Source organism: Montipora foliosa, chromosome 1 (genome assembly GCF_036669935.1).
Source record: "Montipora foliosa isolate CH-2021 chromosome 1, ASM3666993v2, whole genome shotgun sequence".
In the NCBI taxonomy this organism is placed as follows: Eukaryota; Metazoa; Cnidaria; class Anthozoa; order Scleractinia; family Acroporidae; genus Montipora; species Montipora foliosa.
The window spans coordinates 19873570-19899744 of record NC_090869.1 but is presented as its reverse complement, the minus strand read 5'-3'; the positions used below and the strand labels follow the sequence as shown (position 1 = coordinate 19899744).

The following is a 26175-nucleotide window of genomic DNA, read 5'->3' as shown; positions in this document are numbered from 1 at the left end:
GCTGGTTTGCTATAACTTGGGAATATGCAAATGTTTAAATTAAGTGGCAACTGTTGGAGGTGGCTAGTGGTGGATATTTAAATTTAAAAATTTGCAAATACTCTGAAATAAAGTCTTAGTGTATACTCAAACAGTGAGATAATATGGCACAAAAAGATGATTTTAATTCAGTTATTTCTGCACAGATTACAACATTTTCGTCCGCAAATTCTGTGCAAATTGCTCGCAAGTGAATAGCAATGGATATCTGGAGTTTGAGTAGCCAATCAGCGCACGCGCTCAACACTGTCCACTGTTTTGGTATATACTAAATAAAATTATCATTTAACCAATCACCAAATGTTACATGGTTAAAATTCCAGAGTCCAGCCAGAGCTTTGAAGTTGGAGGCAGGGAAAGAAAACCCAAATCTGACCGATAACTGGGATGATGCAGAAGGCTATTACAGTAAGATGAAGTTTTAATTATTGCGGGGGGTACAGAGAAAATGTTGATGCCAACGTACATTGTACATGTACATGTACATGTAAGTACATGTATATGCAAGTCATAACAGATTTTACTGGTCAACGGGGGGAGGGGGGGGGGGTGTTCTAGGGCGTTTGAGCTGTCAATGGGTCAAGCAGTCCAAAACTATGTTCCCTACATTAATTAACCCATTGACTCCCAGGGGTTCTGTCCAGTTTGGATGCCAAAGGGTTAATTAACCCATTGACACCTCAAACGCCCCAAGATGCCCCCAGTTGATGAGTAAAATTGTCTGGAGTTACAACATGGATAGTAAAATCCTTTTATTTCTTACATGTAGACTTAATTTCAGGAACTGCTCAAGATATCATGTTAGATTACTTGGCTGTGCAAGTTTCATGTTTTATTGAAGAAAAGAGGTGTCTGTTGAACTTAATGCCTTTGATAACCCAAATATTGGGTCTCTACTTCATAATTGTGCTACAGTAGTGAGTATCCTCAACTACAGTTAAACCTGTATATAACGGCCCCCCTTAGGACTTGAGGAACTGGCGGCTTAATACAGATGGCCGCATAATACAGGACCACTAAAAATACTCGTTGAGCATGGTCTAATGTCAATTTTAATGGCATATACAATGTAATACCAAAAACACTTTTGAGATCATTGAAGGTCGATTTATACACAGGTAAATTTGGTACAGTATAAACCATAATTATTCCAAAATGGCCACCATTACGCTATTCATTTGATGGCTTGGAAATTGGCCCTTCTTTCCTCGTTCTTAAACTTAAAATTCAAAAGAATATTTAACCTTGAACGAGGCAACAAAAGCCATTTTGCAAGTAAACAAAAGAGTACTAAAATGGTAGCCATTTTGGAATACGTTGTATGTAATTTGAAGAGGGCCTTGAAGGGAGATGTGTGCTGTATTGCTCTTTAGGAATTCGTATCAGTGAAGTACTTGACAAGCGGTATTGTGTCTATGGCTACACGGGAGCTGGTGTATTTGGCAATGTTGTGCGTGCAAGAGATCAGGCACGAGGAAACCAGGAAGTGGCAGTGAAAATCATCAGGAACAATGAGATGATGTAAGGTGCCTTACATGTGTGGTAATATTATTTATTTGGACAGCTAATCAAGCAGTAATTTTTGGCAGAGACCTAAACTTCCTCTGTTAATATTATTGTCTATTTTTACATAAGTATAGAGATTTAGGTACATTTCTGTGATGAAATAAAAATGACATACAATGTTTTCACTAGTGAAAAATTGCGAATCGGCCTTTTCATTGGTCGGACGATTTTTTTTTCACCAGTGAAAATTGTTGTAGCAGCCTTTTGATTGGCTAATATTATGTTGAACTTTGGCATGAGTGGCCTGTGCAACAACAGCGGGAGTAAAATTTGTAAGCATGGCAGCTGACTGGTGTATGGTTTTCAAAGTTTTTTGTGTTTTATTGCTTACATGTAGTTTTCTCCACAAAATACTTTAAAAGATCTTAAAAAAATTAAGTTTTTAAAGGTAAAGATTTCTTTTAGTTCAAAAATATTTTGCTACATGTATTTGTTTGGGGTTTTTGTTCATGATCGGTGCTTCTTGATAGCCTCTTGATTAACACTTACATGTACATTGTTAACTTTATGATCTCTGTACTTATAATTATAATGAACAGATTACTTCATGGTTGGCTCGTTTGTACGATTTTTATTACTCACTCGTTGTGAAGGATCTTTAAACTCACTCGTTCACTTCGCTCGCTCATTTGTTTACCCAATCCTGCACAACTCGTTAGTAAAAATCGTATGCACTCACCAACCATGAAGTAATCTATATTTCTAGCTCTTAGTCATACATATACAGTCGTATGTGTATGATAATACCTTGAACACCCGCAGATATGCGGCACCGTGAAATTAGCTGCTCAAATTTTGGAAAAAGGTTTTTTTGAAAGAAATCAAAAGAAATCCAAAGTTGAGTCTTTAGAAGTCTTCTTCATCCACTGTTCATCGAAGGTTAACTGACTATTAACATTGAAACGGAAAATACTTACTGTACCAACTTTTGACATATGATTCATCTTTTCCTGGTATTTGTTGACAGGAATTTCTTCATTCAACACAGTTTTTACATACTATTAGATTTTTGCATTACAACAAGAAAGCGAGCGGAACGTTCGTAGCTTAGTAACCAGGCATTGGATCAGACGTGAAGACTGATAACTGGACACCGGAAGCAGCCTTTTTCAGATGTTCGTGCAGATAAGCTGCACCCCTGATTTCTAGCAACTATTTTTGGGAAAAAGGTGTGGCTTATCTGCGGGTGTTTATGGTAACAACATTACGTGCACTTAAGCTCATCAACATAAGATAAACTTAAAAGCAAGTTTCTTACAGTTTGATGGAGAAACGTAGGAACCTAACCTCGTTCCCAGGGTCTTCAATGACAAAGGAGGCAGAGAAGATAGTCCCTGGAAACGAGGCTGAGCAGCCCTGAAAACCTGAAAGATTTTACTCCCCAGAAACCGCTGTCAGCAGTATTATTATTATTACAGTTAAAAGCACCTTCATCCTGAACTTTCAGTTCTTGCGAACCTTGCCTCATTTATTCAAAAAGTCTACGGTGTTATCGATGGGATACTACCAAATCAAAGCGATCAGTGAGTTATCCTCTGGACTGCGATAATTAATTTTTATCTTGTGGGTGGATAGTGTCATTGATCTTGTAAACAACCAAGACCACCTGACAAGAAATGAGGAGGAATGAAAGAGGGAAAGCTTGCCAGTAGTCTAAAATGATGGCCTGACTGATAAACCAACATGAAGCAAGTAATGAATTCAAGTATGATGACTAGGTTGAAGAGAACCTTTCCCCTTGCCAAAACCCGAAAGCCACTGATGTAAACTGTCTTGGGTTGATATCACTGAATTGCTTCAATTTTTTTGTAACCTTGCCAAAGTAACGCTACTTGAAGCACATGTACAGTGTGTTTTAAATTGAAAATATTTCCACTTACGCACTTAGCCCCGCCACATAAACACTTTAATACCCAGTATCCACTGACTGGAGCCTGTAACATGAGATACAGTACATGTAATTTTATAAACAACGATATTATGTATAGTTAAATGTTATTTTGTTGAAACAATCATGACAGGCACAAAACTGGTCTGAAAGAGTTGGAGTTCTTAAAAAAGCTGAATGCTGCTGATCCAGATGACAAATATCACTGCCTGCAATTGTTTCGACATTTCTTTCACAAGAATCATCTTTGTCTAGTGTTTGAATCTCTGAGGTGAGCAAAAAGTACATGTTACTCAGGATTGCCATATGGCGATGATAATGATGATGATGATGATGATTACCAGTATTTTTATTTTTGATAAACTGTAAACTTTTTTCACGCTAGTTTTGTGTTATCACTTCTCAGTTTTTTTCTTGACTTTCTTTCTGGAAACTGTTACCTAAAATCGGTTGTGTGTGTGTTATACATGTACAAGGGTAAAAATAATATGATAGGTTTATTGACAGCCTCCTATGCAGTGTACATGTACAATTTACACTGTATAGTGTATGATTGAACCACAAGTTAGCAGACCACATCAGCTGTACAGTTGAGCACTGCATCTAGAAATCCAGTGGATGCTGTTTTTCAGTGGAATAATATTGTATCAGTGAGGTTCATTGTCCTTTTTGCTTATTGTTTTGTGTGATTCAAAAATGACACAGTCATAGCGAATCTGTGACAAGATAGTTCTCTTCCCCACAAGGGTAAACAACAGTCAACATTTCGAATGTGTGGATTCCACATAGCTGCATGTATTGTTATTTGTGTTTCCTTATTTATTGCAGCATGAACTTGAGAGAGGTTTTGAGAAAATATGGTCAGAACGTTGGATTACATTACAAAGCAGTGCGATCTTACAGTCAGCAGCTGTTCCTTGCCCTGAAGTTACTGAAAAAGACGGGTATCATTCATGCAGACATTAAGCCTGATAATATCTTGGTAAGATTTCGTACTTACAGTGTATTTATTAATGAATCCTGTATTGACCACTAAGGCACCAATCCTCAGACACACTGACATGCCATTGATGGTCATTAATTTACCTACATTGTCGTGTGAGCTATCTTTTTTTTTAGTTAAAATTGGTTTTCAGCCTGCATAATCCTTTCCCTGTTGTTATCACTGAAAATTGCAAAGGCCCTATAAACATTTTTTCCATGAAACGCAAATCAACAAGCTTACTGAGGTAGATTTCGATAAGCCATTTTGGCTATAAATTGCTGGTCAGTTAACCCATTCACACCACAAATGCCCTAGTCTTAAAATCCAAATCCAAATCCAAATCCAAGGAAAAGAGTTGCAAGTTACATGCTTCAAGGTCACGTGCTTCTGGTTAGAATGACAGGCCCACTTGTTTTGACCATTTTAGTTGAATTTCAAGTCTTTTAGATTACCTGATGGAGCTCTTGAGAAGTATGTTGGACTACACAAGTTTGCATCATAATTTATTCTTGTATTTAGAACACAGGGAGTCGGATATCAGCTTTTTACTCGTTTACTCCTGAACTGCCCCCCTCCTTGACGAGTAAAACCGTCTTGGGTTTTGAGTGGAATTCTTAGAGACTCCTGAAATGCCCTCCATTGACAAGTACAATTTTCTGGCGTTGGGAGTAAAATCTATTAAGACTCACTCCAAGGAGTCAAACTTAGGGTTAAGAGCCTTTTTTGGAACCAGTGATTGATAATGCAGTGTGCACCATCTCTTATTTTGCAGGTGAATGAAACTAAGCTGGTGGTGAAATTGTGTGATTTTGGGTCAGCCTCATTTGCTTCAGACTGTGATATTACACCGTACCTAGTCAGCCGCTTTTACAGAGCACCAGAAATAAGTAAGTTTTTTAAATTAAGAAAGCAATGAACTTTCAATGTACATATATTTGCGCAACAACAATAATGATAATGAAATATTTACAGTTGTAAGTCTCAAGTGTATTTAGCACTGATGCATTAATTGCGGCATTATAAAAATTATTATTTAATAATATAAAAATCAAATAATTATAAAAATCAAATCAATTCAAAGCAACACATATTAAATCATACATGTAGCGTCATTTTTTGAGGAGAGGGGAAAAACAGTGTAGCTGGAGAAAAGCCACTTGGAGCAGAGTAGAGAACCAACAAACTAAAGTCACATGATGCCAAATCTGGGAATAGAACCTGGGAGGCGAGTGTTCTCACAAATGCACCATCCCTGCTTTATTGAACAGAGTTGTTTATCCTGTTCAATAATATTATTGTAATAGCAAGAGAAATACAAGGGGTAAAAATGGAGATACACCTATCTAGTGTTTGGTGCACCTACATACATGTACTACAATAATTATTGAAATTTTCAGCACACCTAAAATTTATGGAGTGGTGCATTCTATTAATAACAACAACTTTTACAATAAGAATAGGTTTTATTTGCCATTGGACACTTAATTGAGGCAAAGCTTTCCTTCTGGATAATGCATTTATAAGTGATTTTGCGTGGGGCTTTTTTGCTAAAGGTCCCCAATCTCTGCCATGACCGATTATCTGAGAAAAAGTAGTGGTTCTTTCTTGTGTATTTAGTACTGTAGCGTCGCCAAGTGCAAGGATTGCAGGAATATGAATCAAAACAGACCAAGATACACAACACAAGACTATAACTATACTAATAACCCAAGACTCAACTTGCATTGCTTACACGAAACTCTAAAAATCCTAAAACAAATACAAACGGCTAAACAAAGAAGTCCTATCGCACTGAATAGGGAGCTTAAGATCTACGACGGCGACGTCGACGAAAACGTCACCTCAAAATAGAACTTTGCTCTAGTAAAAGTCTTTCGCGATTATTCCATCTCGTTCACGTCGTACAATGTGGGCGAAGTATCCTAAAAATAAATTGGTACGAGCGGTTTCCGACTGAAAATAGAGAATGAAAGATTCTCTGTTGCATGCTAACGTTGTCGTCAAAACCTAAAATTCAGTGATTTCACGTCGTCGTCAGGCAGAGAACCGCAAAGATGTGAGCTAAAATCCGTGCTGCACGTGCAGCACAATTATTTATGCTCTTTTAACCAATGATATCATTGTTTTCTGGCGTTTTCAACGACGTCGTCGTCGTAGATCTTAAGCTCCCTAATAACAGAGTACTTGTTGCGGCCATAGAAAATTCCCAACGTCGCAAAGAAACCCTAAATATAAACAAGTGACAATCTGTGCCAGTCATGAAATCATAGCTTCGCTACAGTACTGTTGTCCTAGCTACAAAATTTCTTTCGTTATCAAGTATCCTCAGAAGTAAAATAACGTAAAAGTGCCTGTCCCAATTTTCCTTACAAGTTTGGTTTTGGCTTTGTGAAAAAACTTTGTTTGATTGTGCAACATACGATTTCCTGTGATCTGGTTTGATGTACTGTCTGCACAATAAATTATTAGTTGGTTGATAAAGATGATTATTACATGTATCTGATGTGAAATTCATGTATTTCTTTCCATAGTTATAGGAGCAAAATATGACTATAGCATAGACTTGTGGTCTGTGGCAACTACATTGTTTGAGCTCTACACAGGAAAGATCATGTTTTCTGGAAAAACTAACAATGAAATGCTGAAACTCATGATGGACTATAAAGGTAAAATACCCAACAAAATGGTGCGGAAAGGAGCTCTTCGAGATCAACACTTTGACGAAAACTGCAATTTTCTTTATCAGGAAGTGGACAAAGTTACTCAAAGGGTAAGTTTAAGTAATAAATAAAGATGTTAGTGTTCGTTTCACAGACCAATGTTGGGCAAGATCAAAACAAAGCTTCTCCTTATTCCCACTAAGGAAACTCCTAATATGGGCAGTAAACAGTTAGATTGCCCAATCACATTACTGCATTTCAGATAATGTCAAAGCAAAATGCAGATGACATTGTTTGCATCCCCGTTCGCTAAGCCAACGAAAATTTGCGCTTGTTTGTTTTTGTTTGATAAGCCAAGTAAATGCTTTGCATTTTTGTTTACGTGGTATTTTTACGTTTATTTTTCAAGGTCATGTGATAGTCGCTCTAATAGGTACATGTGCATGTACTTGACATCTGCAAAAAAGTACCATAATATCCAGCAATAGATTAATCCTCACATTCACTAAATGTGAATTAGCTTTTACTATACAAGTGGCATCGGCGTCCATGCAGCAGCAGTGCAGTTTTTTTTCTCGATTTTCATGCAGTGCTCAACCTTAGCAGGGCTCGAAATTAACGAAAAAATCCAGTCGCATTTTTCGATAAGATAGTCGCAAAATCGCCCCACTGCATTGTCAGTGGTTTAGCAAAAAAATATGAGCCCGCAATACTTGTGTGTAAAGAAACCACTGAAAATGGGGAATGATCGAAGGAATGGAGCTGTGCACGTAACATCGCAGCTAAATTACTCTACAATTACACTATCTTCAGAGAAAATTGAGAGTGAGAAACAAAATAATTTTGTCATTTATTTATTTATTTTAGCAAAAGTAGCAGCAAAGTGGCAACTGCTACCCCTTTTGTTTCGAAAGAACAAAGGTGACAACAAGTCACAAATTTGCGACTTCTCCAGATATTTTAGTCGCAAAGGAAAAAATTAGTCATAAATGCGACTGTATTGGTTGCAATTTCGAGCCCTGCAGGGATAGTCAGCCTTCTCAAAACCGGCCGGTCGACGGCTCAATGAGCCACCTCCTCAGAAAGCTTGACCGTCTCCTTCCAGTCAGATAATGTCAGACACAACACATTTCTATCTCGAACCTGAAGTCACTGGAGATATTATAAAAGCTTGAAAAAAGTTTGTTTCACATACAAGTTTGCGTCCCCAATATTTTTTTGGGTCGTGCACATTTAATGTTTATTTAACTAACATTCCACTATTTCTTATCAGACTCCAAGCAAGTGTCAATTCCTATACGTGAAATTTTGTCACTTTAAATCCCCCAGATTGCACTAAATTGCATCTGTGAATGTCTAAATTTTAAAAATTCCCTAAGGGAGCATGCCCCCAGACCCCCCCTAGAACCTTGTGTCCTTTGGGTACTCGCTTGGGTGCCTTTAGCACCAAACCGTCTCCACTTTCCTTATGACCTGCTCCCCAAAAATATTTTGAGAAGGCTGATAGTAAAAAATGGGTTTGGGCTAGTAATATTTTAGAACATCTAACCACTGGGCTACTCAAGGTAGAACAGGTTTTGGAAAGACAGTTTTAATCGCGACAGAGAAAATAAACAAAAAAAGAAACTGATCTCACATTTTGGGATAGATAACTCCATTAATTTTGTGGTCTGTCTGTGAACACAAATAGACTGGTAGGAAGAATGAACACTAGTGGGACCCAGTAATTCATGGACAGGCCGCCATCTTGTAATATGTTGATCACAATCTTTGATTTTAATTGGGCCCTTGATCAGTATGAAGAGGATAGACACCTTTTTTCAAGAAATGTGATAAGCCTGAGGAGGAAGGAAGTCAAGGAAGATGAGGCACAACCAAGCAACTCAAAACTGAAAAATCCTGGCTATAATGCCTCTAGGGCAGTTGCCAGATGGCTTAACTCAGGGGAAGGCTGAGGAGACCACAAAAATGTCCACAGATTAAAAGGATTTACTAGTCTTTATTTTTCTTTGCACAAAGTAGTAACAATAATTATTGAGTCTTGAGCTCTTTATCATTCAATCACAAAATACAACGTTGAATGCAACCTTTTAATGACTTTGTAACCAGATGTTTGTACCAATTCTAATCATGTGAGCTAAAGGACAGGCTTAAGATCCAAGCGCTTTCTTCGTGTGCATTTTTTGTAGCTTGATATTATTCGATTATTACTAATAAACAAAAGGTGTCGTTGATTCTAGGAGCAAAATTAATTGTATTCACTCAGGCAGATTTGTCTCTATCGAGACCATTAAGTGTGCAGCAAGATCAAAAGTTTGATCCCGGGCTTGGCTCCCAGGGAATGACTTTTGGCTAGTAATTTCTAACCTCCCTAGCCCAAGGACAAGTCAGTTAAAAAGTTAAGGTCAAGCACTGCTGTGTCTGTGGTTGGTGATTAAGATGAACAGCCATCTTGGTATTGATCACTGAAAATATTTCTTGCTCATTCAATGTGGCATTTGCTAAGTTTAGCGAAAAACCGTGTTGATGTCTCTCACAAAGAGAGAATAATATTAATTTTTCTGTCTTTCTTCAACCAAGGGATAAAAAGAAACTTGCTAAGCAATCCAATCACCTCAAACTGATGCTTATTCTATCTCTACTTTTACATATGTACGTTTATCATCATAATCTTCAACTAGTCGTCAGCTTCATCCATACAAACTTGATTTTCTTCTCAGTACGGGTCTCATTTTTGAAGAACGAATATTAATTAAGCAGTTCAGCATCCCTTATCGAGGACCAAAAATCTGGAATTTATTGCTGTTTCACTAATTAGCTCACCATCTATTTTTTTTTAATAGCAAACTGAAGGCTTACCTTCTTGAAATCCGATTAACCATAAATTTAAAGTTTGTGTTGTATTTGCTCACTCTGTACTGTACCATATATAAATGTAATTATCCGAGGAGGCCTGTTTAATATAAGCTCTAAGCTTCACTAGTCTTCCTTGTCACACCATTCTTTATTTAATTAACAGCTGTATTGTAAAAAAAAAGTATTTACATCATTGCCAACGTTGCAGTGTTTAACAACGGAAGCAAGTTGCTGCCAAGTTTGTGCAATGCATAGCCTGTGTGCAAACTCAACTCATCACAGATGAGGGAACAGTGTCAATCCTGTTTTTGTGTTTTGCTAATCTCTCATGGTCTTTTTCAGGCAAAGATCACAGTTTTGGGTGCAATTAACCCCAATAAAGAGGTGGTTGAATCTTTACTTGGTTACAAAAGGCTGAACGAGGAACACAAACGGAAAGTCATGCAACTCAAGGACCTGTTAGACAAGTGTCTCATGTTAGACCCAGCCAAAAGGATCTCACTCAATCAGGCTCTTTCACATCCTTTCATCACAGAAAAGGTTTGAGCCGTCGAACACTGTTCATAAGACTTGATTTCTTTTATCTTTTGCCTTCATCTATTCCGTGCAGTCTTGGTTACAATGAAATACATTCAGGGGCCTTGGAAATGGAATTGGTGCATAATAACATACTGGTAGTTGCATCGTGTGTGTTTAGTTGAATGTCCCAAAGGGGAAAAAAACTTGGATGAATAAACAGACCAGTTTGAATGCCTGATAAGACAGATAAAGTGATAGTAAGACTTAAAGTGCCCTTAAACTCAATTTTTTTTATTCTGGAAAAATCAAATGTCAGCCCCATAAAACATGTATTTTATGTTGCTAACTAGTAATTTGTTGTGATTTTGCCACTAAGAGGCCCAACAACATGTGGTAAGTTAAAAAAAATTGCTGCTGCTTGTCCAACAGCTGAGCTGGTAGAAGGCATTGGTCCATTCCCGAAATAACATCAAAAACTGCTTTGCATTGCAAAAAATTACTATCAGAACTGGACTGCAAAATAGTTTATGATGTTATTTCAGGAATAGATCTGTTCCTCATACCAGTTTGACCATGCGGCAAATGACTGCCAATTTTGTAAACTTTAAGCAACTCATGGGGCTGTTTAGAGGCAAAATGGTAACCAGTTAATGTAAAATACATGTTTTATGGGTCTGAAATTTGACTTTCCCGGAAATGAAAAAAGTAAAGTTAAGGGGCACTTTAAAAAAAAGGTGGGGAGACCCCCTTGTGCTGAACCTGGCTTTCGATAATTTTTCCTTTGGGCAAGTTGCCTCTAAGAGTTATTTGGGATGCTAGATTATGGCTAAATAATTAAAAGGAGGTTGTCTTCTCCTGTTCATTAAAAATTATCAATGTTAAATTTTTTATACATGCAAGTTTTTTTTGGCCTTTTCTGTTTTAAGTATATTAATTTTGATTCTCAACTTTGTGGACACATTATACAGTACAGGTGCTGTATTTAGTCTTTTTACCTCTCTTACTGACTCATAACACTGTTTGCCATGTTTAACCAATTTTAATATTATTAAATAATGTAATTTTAGCATGTATTTTATGGCTCTGGTAAAGACCCCCTGTGGAGAATTCAGTGCATTCCTTGCAATTTTTGCCATTAGTCATGCAATTTTCTCCCCAGCAAATTTGTTCTTTCAGGTACATGTACCATCATTCTTGTACTTTTTCACCAGTTATCTTGAACAATTATTTGCATTTTCAAAAAGTGGGAGGAAATGACAAAATTGATAATCTCCTTGATTTGTGAGGTTATGTAGCATTAAAGTTAATATGCCACTTAAGGACGTTCGCGCTAATTGTTTGTGCGCAACGTTACTGCGCAGGTAACGCGACTGTAATATGTCACGCATTACTTCGAGCATTAGTGAAGTTAAGGTTTTAGAACCTTTGCAAAAACCGTGGACGATAAGTCTTGCACAGCGTTGGATCAGAGAAGATCGTGATCAGTCAAAATTGATTAAAAATATTTATGAAAGTCAAGTAGACTACTGCACGACTGATATTCGCGAGGTTTTATCAGTCGTGCACTAGTCTACTTGACTTTCATACAAATTTTTCAAGCATCAGTTAAAATACCATGGCGACAAAAACGCCGAGGAAAAAATTCCAGGGCGGCAAAAGAATGGCACATTTATTTCCGAATCATTTTGAAACTTCAAAGAGAAGTGAGCGCGAGGATGGAAAAGCTCTGGAAAAGGTAGCTGATCGAGTAGACTAGTCGCTGAAAGTTTGGAAAACTCGAGGACGAACCGTTGCGTAAATTTAATGGGGCTGTTTCTTTGTAATGTTTTTATTACCCTACGAACTTAAGTTCAAAGTGAATGCATGTTTTTAAAGTTCTTTTCCTTTACTTTCGTGAAAATTGAGCAGTATTTTCGTCCTCGTCCGCTTGAATAGTGCGGACCTGCGTGGTGACAATCAGCGATTGAATTTCACAAAAAAGCACACTCCAGAGGATGAGCATGACGGCAATGGAGAGATATTATAGAAAACACCAACCAAATGAAGATGACCCCTGCTTAAAACTTCGTTGCTATGGTCGAGAAAGGTTTTTTTCTGTAAAAACCTTTCATCTCTTCAACGATCGATCCTCTCTTGGGTTCCAGTCCTTGCCCGACAGGTCACGCAAAAGCGTGAGAAACGAACTTTTCCAAGAGCTTTGCAAAATCACATCGATTTTACTCGTTCAGATCATCGGTGACCCCTATTTTTTTAATCATGAATCACTTACTTTACTTACTATCTACAAAATATGATGAAATGAAAAAATTCTCACCGTAAGAAGTTATCTTTTTTTAACATTTTCTTTCCTCGTGCCATCGAATTCCGATAGTGGTTGCAACGGATAGAGCTTACGAAAACGCTCGTCGAGGATGAACTGTACTGTTTACCACATCCCTAGCGGCATACAATTATCTAAAAATCTCACTCCTAAAAACCTATGCACGGAAACTTTCACTCCAACAGTTTATTTTTATGATTTTAGATGGATGAGCAGATGAGCCTACATCTCGCTATTATGACCGATTTCTCGAAATTAAGGCATTTTTCCACTGCCATTTTCTCCGAAACAAAGTCGGTGACCCCCATTTTTTTTTTCATTTTTGGAGTAAGTACTTTATGACCTAACTCTAGGCGAGAAATGAAGAAAATCTCACCGTAGGAAGATTTTGGCGCGAACGTCCTTAAGTCTTGAATGTAGTTTGTGCATGAAAAACAGTTTTATGGGTCAGATACAAGTTATGTTACAGTTAGCTTTTGGCAGTCTTTGTTGAACCTTTAACATTTAGATGCAACAAACCCTTAGATGCGATATGCAAAAATTATTTGCAGCGGCAAGAGGTGATATTTTTAGAACAATCCGTTGTTGTGTAAATCAAAGCTCCTCTTCAAAGAATAGGTAACAACTGATTTGCCATAGTTTTTGCTGCGGTTGTCACCTCATTCATGATGTTAACTATCAGAATTTTAGCTACTTAGGTGTTAGAGATAAGTGTACAGTTTTGGATTGTCATACAAGAAACCTCCATCCAGTGTTCATGAACGAAATTTAATTATGAATTTATCCCATCTACATGTCATCCACTTGAATTGGGAGAATAGTAAACAGTGGAGTGTTCTCTTTTTTTCTGTATATACAAAATAATAGTTAATATTTTTTAAGCATATATGCTTGCTTACTGGCTTGATGCTATCATTGCTTTTGAAAGTTACACGTAAGGTAAATAAATGACAGAAGTTTTTTTGAGGATCATAAGTGTCTTGGACCATTCAGTGCAAATTTAGGGGACTTTTTTTTGCATTCGATCCAGCTGTAAAACAATTTAGGGCAACAAGTCGCACACAAAATTGGTTCAGATTAGAAGAGGAGTTTGAGGGGGAAGGGAGGGGAGAAGGGGGTGGGGGGGGGGGGGACTCTTCACAGTGTCAAGCAGAGCTGGAAGGTCTGACGTGGACAAGTTCTGCAGCCCACTACCTTTGTGGCAGAAATCTTTGCAGTGTTTAAGTTTTGTGTTCCATTTAAGAGTTCTTTGTCATCTAACAGTCAGCGTGCAGAGGGTTTCATTAATTAACCCTTTTACATTTGATGCATTGTCACTGCATAGCTCATTATTAACCTTGAGGATTGGGGGAAGGTACATGTACCCCAAGATTTTTGTCGTTTCTGATGAAACAGCTGAATGTAATAATGCAAGTCTATCCGAAATGTACTTTACCTGGTATTATGTAAAGTGCTCGTCAGGAGCTTGTCTTGCTCAGTGCCATAGAGATTAGAGGTGGAATGAAAGTTATGGATGACTGGAAACACGTTGTGACAGCTCATCAAATTATAATTCCTTAAAAAGTTTTTTTTTGCCAGCATACTGGCATTAGTTATTTGACTCCTTGCGTAATGAAGAATATTACATTGTCTTTGTTGATGATTTGAATATTTTACAGGTTTCCCAGCAATCTGAATAGCAATGACTTTCAAAGGATTACAGATTAAAACTTCATTCTTCTTAATTGGAGGTATTACTGATATCATCAAGGAGATTTTCCAACTTGAAATAGCTTTGTTACCTCGCCTCTCGTTGTTGTCCACACTGGAGAGGGACCGTCACTTTTTGCGCTTAAACTATAAATGTGCAATGACTACTGACTACTTCCCATAATTAGGCTCTTGTGGGTAGTCACCAAGAGCTGAAGTTTAATTGAGCAATACGTAAATTATGGACCAGTTATTAAAATCCCATCTTCTAATCTAACTTGTACTGCTTAAGATGAGATTAGTTATGGTAAAACCCGCACATAAGAACCTAGTGATGTAAGAACCTACAGGCTGAAATTTGGCACTTAAATACCCAAGAATATAAAAACCTCTTCAGCCTGGCAACGAAAAAAGGTTCCTAATAATCACTTCAATTTGACCTTCTGACAAAACGTTTTTGTGTACAGGTGTATGTTTTCTTAGATTTACATTTGCGTGGATTTTCACTAGAAATATGCTACGTTTTCCACAAAGCTCCAAGGCACTACAATATATTGTTGTTATTGTTATGAGTCTTAGTATTATTATTATTATTATTATTATTATTAACATTGGACTTTAATTTTTTTATTCTAGAACATGCATTTTATAATTCTTCAATTTTATTCATTTGTTGTTTATTCTATTTTAATACAAACTGAATTCTTGAATCTTTATTTTTATTTATCTCTCTGCCATTCATTTATTTATTATTTCCTTTTGTTTCTTACATAATTTACATAGCCCAAAATGTTTTGTTCAGCAAACAAGGCAAGTGCTTAACCCATTAACAGCACAATGTTTCTGCCAATGGTTACAATACGACAACCTCTGAAAAATAAGAACCTAATAAGAACCTAATCCGCCTGATTTGTGAAAAACTCTCCCAAAATATAAGAACCTGTTCAGCCTGACCTTGAAAATTCTAGGTTCCAAAATGCGGGATTTTATTGTTTCACTTGGTGTTGGGTGCATTCTTTTTTGTTTTATTCCGGTATAGAATTAAGAGAATAATTTGAAACGCGGCTTATTTTAAAAGGAGTAATGATGCATCCCAAAAGGACGTCGAAATCAGTTTTTCCACGGTTCGTGATATTCTCAAAGGAATGTGCCCAAAAAGTGTTTGCAATTGTACGTTCATTATTTAGGGCTCAGAGTTTTATCCAACATGGTTTCCCATCAGTGTTCTTTTTATTTTTCCAGGTGGTAGAAGTCCAGTCATTGGTAACGAAAGGTACTGTGACATTTCAAACCCTTTGTAATGTTACTTAAAAGCCAGATTCGTGTGCGTCTCGAAAACTTTTGTATTTCAAGAATCTGATTTTAAGGCCTTGAAAGTACTTTTCTCGGTTTTTGGTCTTGGAAAATTCTTGAGTCGAAGGATGTTATGGCATACAGATTAACCGAGAAGCAAGAGCACATCTGTTGTTGAGTGTCTCGAAAGGCTTTCAAAATGTGTGAAAGAACTGTTTTGTGCCCGAAACAGGTTTCAATAGAAACTTTGTTTGGCTCAACATAAACTCAAAAAGAAGCCCTCTTGCCTTTTTCAGATTTGTCCAGGAAAGGCCTTGATCTTTTTGTGCTCATAAAGAGTACCATAAATGATCCATAAGGTTATTTTAATATTGCAACATCAATTGTCCAATTTAAGAACACTATGATTACATTTACAACCTCGATTTAACAAACCTTTACACAACGAAGTCCCTAGCCTCCGTAGCCTGCCGTTTTTTTCGGTTGCGGCGCGCCCGAGCAAGCAGCGAAACCTCCAGAGGAAGGGGCGGGGAGAAGAAGATTCTTTGTTCCGCAGACCCATTTCCCCTGCGGCTTCGGCCTCCCAAGCTGACAAATCGCAAAGCTACGGAGGGTTCGACGTTCTGCGTGAAACGATGTTCATTAGAGAGGTCGCAGCATTGGTCCATTGTGTTCACAGTTCAGAAACTGTCTTGCTATGTGTGGCTTACTTGTGTGGCAGATACAAGTAAATTTTCAAAGGGTAAACGGGGTATCTTTGCTACAGATGGAGAAATTTATGGAAAATTCTTGTTTAGGCACTCTTACCTTTTTTACCTTTGTTTTTTTTTTTCGGAATTCGACTGAACTTTGTTGCTTCTGTTTGAATTGTTACTTATGTACTTCTTTTCCTTTCGTAGGTGAGTCGTGTTTGGCGTTTCGTTTCAATCGATACTTGTCAAATGCAGATTCAGGCTGTAAACATCCAACCGCTATTTCCATTGATTGATACGGCTGAAGTCGGTCGTGATTGACCGAAAGCAAGGGATCAGGATGAGGACAAATAATTTTCGTAACAGAACGTCCAGTTTTTTGCGGCTTTTTCCTTATCCCCGCGTGTTAATGGTGAGCACTAATAGAGTGTATTCATGTGACGTCACGGCGGCCATGTTGGTGTCCCTAAACAATGGAACGGTGGCCATGTTGATATTCCCAACGAATCCTCCGGGAATTGATCTGCTCTGTTATCATGCAAACGCTTTCTTTTGTTCCGTTGGAAAAACAAGGTTACTGATCACGTGAGTGCAAACAGTATTGGGTGCACTGTAGGTATAAATGAAATCAAACATTGGTTTTTGTGGAGAGGGGAAAACCTCTCGGAGCAAGCAACTAACTCAACCCACGTGTGACGCCGAGGCTGGGAATCGAACCCGGGCCACATTGGTGGGAGGCTACTGATCTCACCGCTGCGCCAGCCGTGCTCTTCGTCGACGTCAACGGATCGAACGCAATAATAACACAGGCCTGGGAATGCGGTTATTATTGGCGATATCGACTGGTAACTTTGTTCTAAGAGGAACAAAAGATCGTAGCTAGGACTGATTCTTTAAGGAAGTTGAAGGTCTCCTCCATGACGTGTTCAGAGACAGTGGCCCATTCAAAGATCTGATGAACCCACTTAATTAAAAACCCGTCGGGACGGGACTGAGAGGGAAAATCGATACTAAACGTTTTCCCCTGATGGTTTTCTTCCTGATCCAATCAACTTTCCCTGGGTCTCTGAGAATATGTTATTAACGTTGGAAATAACCTATTTTCTGACCCTATTCTCGTCAGCGCGAGCCTTGATCTTATGATATGGGGTGTTGTACCCTTGCCTTTTGAAAAGTAAAAACGACTCCCCAAGCCGTTTTTGTCAGTCTCAACACAGAAAGGCCGGAGCCCGGTTATTTCGATGAATGACGCCAATGTATCCGTATGCAGGAAGGGTGCGCACACCGTTCTCAATTAAATGATGCAGTGTACGCACAAGAGGTCTTTATCTTGTGGATGGGATTGGTAAAACCCTTTACTCAGATGTCTCCCAATGACTGGCAGTTAAACGATAAGAAAAGGGACCAAACGCCACAAGCCCACCAACTCTCTCTCTCTCTCTCTCTCTCCCATCGATCCCAGTTGCCCTTTTAGCCCCCCCCCCCCCCCTCCCCCCCCTCACCCCCCTGGGAAAGCCTCTTCATAACGGGAGTCTTAGCAGCATCACTGTTTCCTCGTAGCCTTAGATGTTTTGATAAGCAAAATAAACTTGGTACCGTGTCTGACAATTCTTGTGTCGTTCCCTTTTCGATACGATTTTATCTACCGTGAAATCCCAGTGGTCAACAAAACAATCCTTGTTCAACTCCCCGGTCGTATCTTCACTTGGGGTCTTTTGAACAAACTGCATGAGAAGGAAGCGTTCCCTGCGTAATGAAACCTATAAATTTCGAGACCTCCACTCTCCAATAGAACGAACGTCGTAGACCCACCTCACATTGTATTTATCCCTGTCAACTGTGAGATTTCTGTTATGGTTGAGCTTCTCAGATTGTTCCAGACGTAAGACCGAGTTAACCTACGGAAGGATTACGATCAAGAGTGTTACCCAGAATGCGTGAATATCATTCATTCACTCACAATCTTTGGTTACTCTCCTAGGGCGTTCTAGCGCGTAATGGAGGTAATAGACCATATTCGTATTCTCGGTGTTGGACTGGAACTAGCTTGCAATGGAGGCTTATGCGGGGGAATATATTAGAAAGTAAAGATTCCCCCGCATTAGCCTCCATTGCAAGCTAGTTCCAGTCCAATACCGAGAATACGAATATGGTCTAATTATTAGCCAATATCAAAAACACCATAATATTCTTTGTTTGACCCTCCAAGATTTTGCATAAGCATTGTTTCCAGTTTATCTTGTGACCATTTTAAGTCCCAAGAGAAAATAAAAACACTGCTTATGCAAAATTTTAGAGGAACAAACAAAGAGTATTATGGTATTTTTGTTATTGGCTAATTGGGGACATATTCAGGCCAAAACACATCCGACAAAACTTGAAAGTCTAACCATTTGCGGATGTAATGATAAAGGGAGCACTTTATTGTCAATTATTCGTCAGTTATTTGAAGTCCCCGAGTGTTGGTATGACCGGAGTGGAACTCGCGCCTTCCCGCACGTTAGTGCGATGCTCTATCAACTGACCCAATCGGTCGGCGGTGCCCCTTGAAAATAAAGCGCTTTTCTTAATATCGGGAGTAAAACAAAAAAGTTAGCAAAGCCAATGATTATCCGGATTTCTCTACCAGTTAACGTCCATCTGCATTCAGACGCTAGCGGTTTTGCCTATGGATAGATTTTCCGCGGGAATAGCGCCTCGAAATTAAGCGCGAGGATTTCAGAGTAAGCCCGGGGCAGCGCATCCCACGCATGATTTGAGAGCAAATCGGAGCACTCTGAATAATTCAATGGTTGTCGTTGGCTTTGCGCCCACCAGAACCCAACTAATAACGTATCCAAACTGTTATCAGCTATCCTCTCTCGGGGGAAGGGCTCAATTCCGCTCTCCGGCTATAAAAGAACGCCTGTTTACAATTGAGTAACATTCACGTGAATCTTGGTCAGAATGTTACTACAGTAATTACAAAATCTGTTGGACAAATAAGAGGGGAAGGTTTCTGATAATGGTAATTATAAGTATTGAATAAATCTTCCTTGCGTATGACACAATAAAGATTGTTTTTGCTTATCGAAAATTCCACGGTTGTACGTCATTTGGTGCTATTAACGCTGACCAGGAGCCCATCACCCGGAGCGTGTAACTTAACTATACTTGTGCAACGGCGTTTTCACAAGTAAGGTTATTTTTAGATTGAATTTCCCGCTAATGAGACTCCCACAGGAGCCCGTGGGCTCCTGCGCTGACAGAGCATTGGGAACTTGAACAACGCAATGAAATCGCTGTTTCATCCCTGCTAAGGGACATGTTTCTGCTTCTATATCGAAGCGAGGCTACAGAAGACTATTTGCGATTGGCAGGAGGGTATTAAAGCATCGTCCCAAAGCCGTTGAGCTGGGCTTGTTCCGATCCCTTATATTGGTGTCTTGCGCCAGTGTAGTAGTGCCAAGAATTCTGACCTCCCTGACTTTGCATTTCTTAAAGATGCGCTCTACCGTTTTAGCCACATTCTCTGCTTCGCCATTAGACTGTGGGTACCTCGGGGACGGTGTCAAATGGTTGAATTCCCAGGTCCGAGCGAAGGCAACAAACTCCGCCGAGGCGAACTGGGGTCACTGTAGGTAACTAGGATATCGGGTATGCCGAAACGCGCAAAGACTGCTTTAAGTTCCTTGATAATCAATCTTGTCGTCAATGCACGCGTGCAACTTCAGTATAGTCCAGGTCACACAAGTCAGCGGCCATCTTGAACGAGGGTCTTCCCACGAATTCATGCTGCTGGATTGGTTCCTTTCTCTGCTCATATTTGTGCGCCATGCAGAAATCGCATCTCGCTTCGTACTCCTTCATCTCCGTTGACATCAGTGGGCGGTATATGCAATCGCATGCTCGTCGAATCGGATGCAAGCTTCAACACCAACGTGGGATGCGTAATTAGTTCCTAAAGAAGAGAGGCTGGTACGACAAGTTGAATGCCCTTTAAATTCTAGTTCATGCATCTCGGCTTTTACGGTGTTCGAAGGCCAACCATGCTGTGTCACCATCACGCAATTCCTGGAAAACAGGGTCTTCTGCTGAAGCCTGTTTTATCTGGCGCCATCGAGCTTCTCTGACTGAAGTGCGGACTTGTGGTCTATTTCCTCAAGCTCCTGTAAAAAAGCGGACACTTTAACTTCCGGTGTGAAAGCCCTGCTAAGGGTTTCCGCGATGAAAAATTTCCTTATACTGCTCGTTCACGTTGTATCTTTGGAGACGGAGCTGAAGTTGTTGTGGTGCTGCGTTGAGTGCTTTACGAACAATTGCCTCCAGCGGTTTGTGACCTGTCTCAACTGTGACTGCATCTCTACCATGTATGTATGTGTCAAATCTTTCGCACGCAAAGACAATGCCCAGTAGCTCTTTTCTTTTTTTTTTTTCAGCTTCCTTTAACCGGTTAAGTGCAGCGACCTGTGCGTGTTCCTAGCGCCATTCGACATCGTTCTGCGTCAGTTCCCTTAACGGCTTAGCTTAGTGACGTCGGCCAAGTTGGGAAGGAATTTGCTGAGGTTTTGTACAAGATCCAAAAGCCTTTGGACTCCTACCTTGTCTGTAAGTGCCGGCATGTTAAGGATGGCTGGGTCTGCTCGCAGCCTCTCAGCGGTGGCACTGTGCCCAATAAAGGAGACTTGCCTTAATTTAAGTTTTTCCATCTTTAGCTTGAGCCCGTGATCCTGACCTAGCTGGAGGAATGCCATAAGGCTCTTCTCATGGTCTTGAACCACCTGTTCTCTACAAGCAACAAAAACAAAGTCATCGGGCACCACTTCGACCTGCGGCATTCCTTGAATGAGTTCATGCTCCTTTCGCTGAAATACTTCTGGGGCTGACCGATTCCCCAAAGGGCTTGCGCTTCCATGGGTACCTACCGAACGGCGTGTTAAATGTGGTCGGATATGATGATTTGTCATCCAATTTCACGTGCCAGAAACCGTTTCGAACATCTAGCTTTGAGAACACTTTAGCCTCGTGCAGACGGGTAGCTACGTCTTCTATGTTGGCAGCGGCTAGTGTTCTCTCTGGATTGCACGGTTGCCATCTTTTGGGTCTAAGCACAGCCTTAGCCGCTCGTCTTTCTTAGGGGCAAGCCAAGGGAACTGACCCAAGGCGCAGGCGTTGTTACAGGAGTAATGACATCTTGTGACACATTGCGGTCTAGTTCTGCTTTCAACTGGTCACGCAAAGCAACTGGTACCCGACGGAGCGGATGTTGAACCATGTCCACTGTTGCGTCGACTTTGATTTGGTACTCGCCATCTAGCTGCCCAACCTCTTCAGTAAAGACGCCAGAAAGTGTTTCAAGAGATTTTCTTTAGACATTCCTTCTTCTCGGTTCTCCAGGAGGTAGACCGAAGCACTCTTGGTTTGGAGCTTGTGGATGACATCATTATCTGTGTGCTTGATAATGTTCATACTCAGACGAGCCTTACGCCTAGCATTGCAGTCAACTAGCTTGCAAGTCAATTGATACCGAGAGTTAAGCCACACTCTGAGGGTGACTTGTCCCATGACCAGAAGTTTGGAGTCACCATGGGCTGAAATTACTGATTTTGTGGGCTTAACATGCCTTAGATCTGGATCATTCACGGTTTTCTTTTACAAGGGAAGAGGGATCACATTGCATTGACCCCTAGTATTTGGCTGAAAACGTTCGTAGTTTCCAGAGGTTAGACGTAGCGTGACGAGTTGCGTGTCATCTAGCGTGACCACAGTGATACATTTCCGCGTTCGAGCTCCTTGTCTTGGGCTTTGATCCTTTATGTTGTCTGTTTGCTTCGACGCTTTCCACTGCGGCATATGGCCGCGAAGTGATTAAGTTTCCCGCAATTGCCGCATGTTTTCCCGCGGGCAATGCAGTTATTTGTGTCATGTGCACGCCCACAATTGCCGCATTATGTAAATCTCTCAGTCGTCGGTTTTGTTGTATGCTTTGTTGATGCCACGCGTTTGACGAGGTATCCTTCTGAAATTGACTGCATGCACCGTGTTGAAATTGTAAGTCCCTTTTACTGAATATTTAATGCCATCTCCAGTGAGATAAATGGCCTTTTTTCAATGCTATTCCTGTTACCTTTCATTGAAGCCAGGACAGTAAAGTTTTTCCCGCCTGCTGAGTCCTGATTGGTCAATTCAAATTTCAGGCACGCCAACCGCATGCAAAGAAATGCAAAGCTAAGATTTATGATAAAGCTGACTTCCGGTTGCGGTCCCGCGACAAAAACTGGTACCGACAAAGTACCGACAATATCGGCGCCAATTTCCCGCGGAGTTTCCCGCGCGGTTTGGACATACCTTGAGTAGATCCTCCATGATAAAAGGAATCTTTAAAGTATAAGAGGAAATTTGAAAGGACCACAATGTCTCAGACGCGAAGCAGGCGACGAAAGACACAACGTGAGTACTATGATAAAAGCTCGGCACTCTGCTGTGATCAGGGGCTTTCTTAACTCTTGATCATAATATTCTCGAGGGTCTCATTTGGGCCCTTCAACAGCGCAAGGCACAAGCTCAGCTGAGGCGAAATTCTGCGTTGCAAGCTTAAAGATGAGGCTTCGAATGTCTTAAACGCCCACACGTGTTTAAGATTATGCTTCGTTAAAATTAGAACCTTTTTTTTTTTGTTTGACTGCAGATCCTGCAGAATACATTGCCACAACAACAACAAAAACAAAAACAATTTTGTGGAGTGCCAGCTTTTCAGTTAAATCTTTTCACATAAAAATGCATCACAAAATTGGCTCGTGTGGATACAGCTTTAATGATTTAGTGAAAATACAAACATTATCTTATGTTTAATAATATGTACGGTATGCAAGAATTTCAGGGTGATGATTGGCTGAAAGCAGGTCATGAACAATTAATCCCAAACAGAGTGCAAAGGACATTTGAATGGTTTCATCTGTGTTGTTTTCATCATTTGCATGCTCCTTACGATACGATCCTCAGTCAATGTACCCTGGGTTCCAGAGGATATTTTTTTTCTTATCGATACTGATGGTTTGTGGCGAAGCCGCGTTAACGAAACAAAGCTCAATGCAGGAAGAAGACAAAACACTAGAAACGGGCAACAGGCGATTTTTCAGTTGTTCTTCGCCGGTTGCCAAGCAACTTATATTATAATAAATCCCTCATTGAATGGTTTAACATATATTATCAAAAATTTCAACCTCAGTTAATGCATTTCTTGTCGCATCTTCATCAATTTTTTGTTATTTTGCTCAGATTTTCTCCCTTTTTTCACTTGTATTTCATACTTCCAAACTTTTGGAGTTTAAGGAATTTAATAAGACAATTATTCCATTCACGCTTGTTGGTTATGAGACTGGTTATAGCCAACTTGGCGCTATGCGCCTTGTGGGCTATTTACCGTCTCATATCCAAGGCGCGCTCATGGAATGATTGTTAAATACTAGGTGCAGACATTTTGGTGGTTGCTCATGTTTTCTGTTGCCTCGTTGGTGCTTGGAGAAATACTACACAACTGGCAAAAGATGCATGCTTATAATATTATTTATTTAATTTTGTTTGTCTTAGAAAAAATTTACTCTCTTATATATTTATTCCAAATTGCACCCGAAATTGTTTGATTACTGATACTAATAATATACCGGTACTATAAAAAAATTTCTCAGTTCTGATTGGCTGAAAAAAATGCAGTTGTTGTATAACAGCGCAAATTTGTAATGTTAGGGGAAATTATAGAAATGCACATTTCCAAGTTTACAGTTGAATGACTTTTGAATGATAAGCCTTTTGTAAAATTTTGAACTTGACAAATAATAATAATAATAATAATAATAATAATAATAATAATAATAATAATAATAATAATAACTTTATTGGATTGACACAATTACTGGGAAAGAACCAGTAGTTTACATTGTAGTCCAAAAATTTCTTGTGTAATTTGGTATAAATACATGTAAGCACAGTCTTGTAAATTTTTTAGATTGTGTATTGCACTCACCTTACAAGCTCATACAATTTTTGTTAGTCTGAAGAATTTACTCATGCTTGGTTGTGCCAAATTTCCCTTGAAATCATGTGATTACCTATACTAAGCTTGCAACTTTGTTTGAAGTAACTGTACACTTTTGGCATGTCTTAGCAAGTTCAGATGATCAAGATTCTTCAGCAAGTGCAACAACTAAAAGGGCAAAATTAGACACAAATGGAACATTGGATGGTGCTGCAGCGTCAACTATAAAATGGGAGATAGAAGCATCTAAATCAACATGGACACCATATTCAGATGAACATATAAAGACAATAACGGAAGCCTTTAAAACCGAGAAGGCTGATGTTGATATTACTGATGGAAAAGCAGAGTTGACTATTATATTTGAGCGCATGGTGCAAAGGAACAAGAAGAGTGGATGGGAGAGGAGGATTCGGTGTGTTTCAACAGATGGAAATGCAGACCCTGATGAATGTAAGAGACACATGTACAAATAGGTGGAGCACAAGTACCTCATTCATTTATAGCGCACTCCTTATACAGGGTTTTCAACAGTTTTGTTAAGTAGTGGACATATTACAGACTCACCTGAACCTACTTTATCATTGTAGCTTCTATGAGTCACCTGTAGGGTTATAAGCATTTGCCTGACTCATTACCAGTGAGTGAATCTTTTCATGTAAAGCCAAATTCTACACATTTAAATTCTCTTATTATAATAAAACTTGGCATCACTTCAATTTAGACAATACCTTACTTTATTCCCCAGGCCCTTGATGTTTTTACTTTTAAATAAATTTGAAACATTACATTTATTTTATACTGAGACAATTAATGAGGAAACTCACATGGACTATTCACCCTTTGTTGACCACTGTTTGGGTGCTCAAAGCTATAACTATGGTATGTTGAGCAGAGGGCAGTGCAAGCAAGTCTGAAAAATGCCAAAAGGGCATGCACTAACCAAATGAGTTGTGACTGGTTGTAATTTGCGACTGAACAAAATGTCATAATCGTGTCGTAAGCAGGATTACAAAGGGGTGAATCTTTTTTATTATACACCGTAGCAGTCATTATTGATTTGTTGTTTGTTACTTTGCAGATACCTGGGAATGGGAAGATGGAAAGGGAATCTGGACTGAATATTCCAAACCCACTGTGAACTTGCTAGAAGCAGCATCCTTGTGTGGTTTGACTAGTGTAAAGTTAAAGGAGGACAAGAAAGATCTTATTGTAGATTTAACAAAAAATGTTCAAACAACCAAAAGCAGAAGAGGATCAAAGAATGTGCGCAGGATAAAATCCAGTGATGCTGGTAATTACAGAGACCCAAGATTTCTTTGTTTTTAGTGCACTGCAATTTTGAGTGATTTTATAGTGCTTTGATATTAGCTGGGCTCTTTCTTTTATTTCTCAGGGTTAGGAATATTTCTAATGGGACCTTTTCTGCTATCTAGCTAAGATAGTATTTAATGACAAAATTGTGTGCAGCTCCGTCATTTCTCAAAATTTGGGTAAATCATAGGGATTTCATGTATGAAGAAAAAAGATATCATTTTGTTTTGTTTTCACAAGCTCAAACTCCTGGGGGGTGGGGGGGGGGGGTGGTACTCCCTTTTAAATTATGGCCTTAACAGGGACATGTAGTCTGCCAATGACTGGTAAACAAAGTTTT

The 26175-nt window shown here is 39.3% G+C and overlaps 2 protein-coding genes across 2 annotated transcripts in view; both read left to right on the top strand.

Annotated features, from left to right (window-relative positions):
• LOC137992356 (serine/threonine-protein kinase PRP4 homolog) overlaps positions 1-18113 on the top strand; it is a 29333-nt gene extending 11220 nt beyond the window's left edge. The window contains exons 4-13 of the mRNA XM_068837657.1: positions 363-447; positions 1413-1560; positions 3627-3764; positions 4322-4475; positions 5251-5365; positions 7010-7248; positions 10337-10534; positions 14492-14563; positions 15765-15795; positions 16715-18113. Of these exons, the coding sequence (XP_068693758.1) occupies positions 363-447; positions 1413-1560; positions 3627-3764; positions 4322-4475; positions 5251-5365; positions 7010-7248; positions 10337-10534; positions 14492-14512 (1098 nt within the window). The 3' untranslated portion in view covers positions 14513-14563; positions 15765-15795; positions 16715-18113. The remainder of the gene's footprint in view (positions 1-362; positions 448-1412; positions 1561-3626; positions 3765-4321; positions 4476-5250; positions 5366-7009; positions 7249-10336; positions 10535-14491; positions 14564-15764; positions 15796-16714) is intronic.
• A 4663-nt stretch (positions 18114-22776) lies between these two features.
• LOC137992351 (poly [ADP-ribose] polymerase 2-like) overlaps positions 22777-26175 on the top strand; it is a 23637-nt gene continuing 20238 nt past the window's right edge. The window contains exons 1-3 of the mRNA XM_068837643.1: positions 22777-22936; positions 24651-24974; positions 25603-25815. Of these exons, the coding sequence (XP_068693744.1) occupies positions 22900-22936; positions 24651-24974; positions 25603-25815 (574 nt within the window). The 5' untranslated portion in view covers positions 22777-22899. The remainder of the gene's footprint in view (positions 22937-24650; positions 24975-25602; positions 25816-26175) is intronic.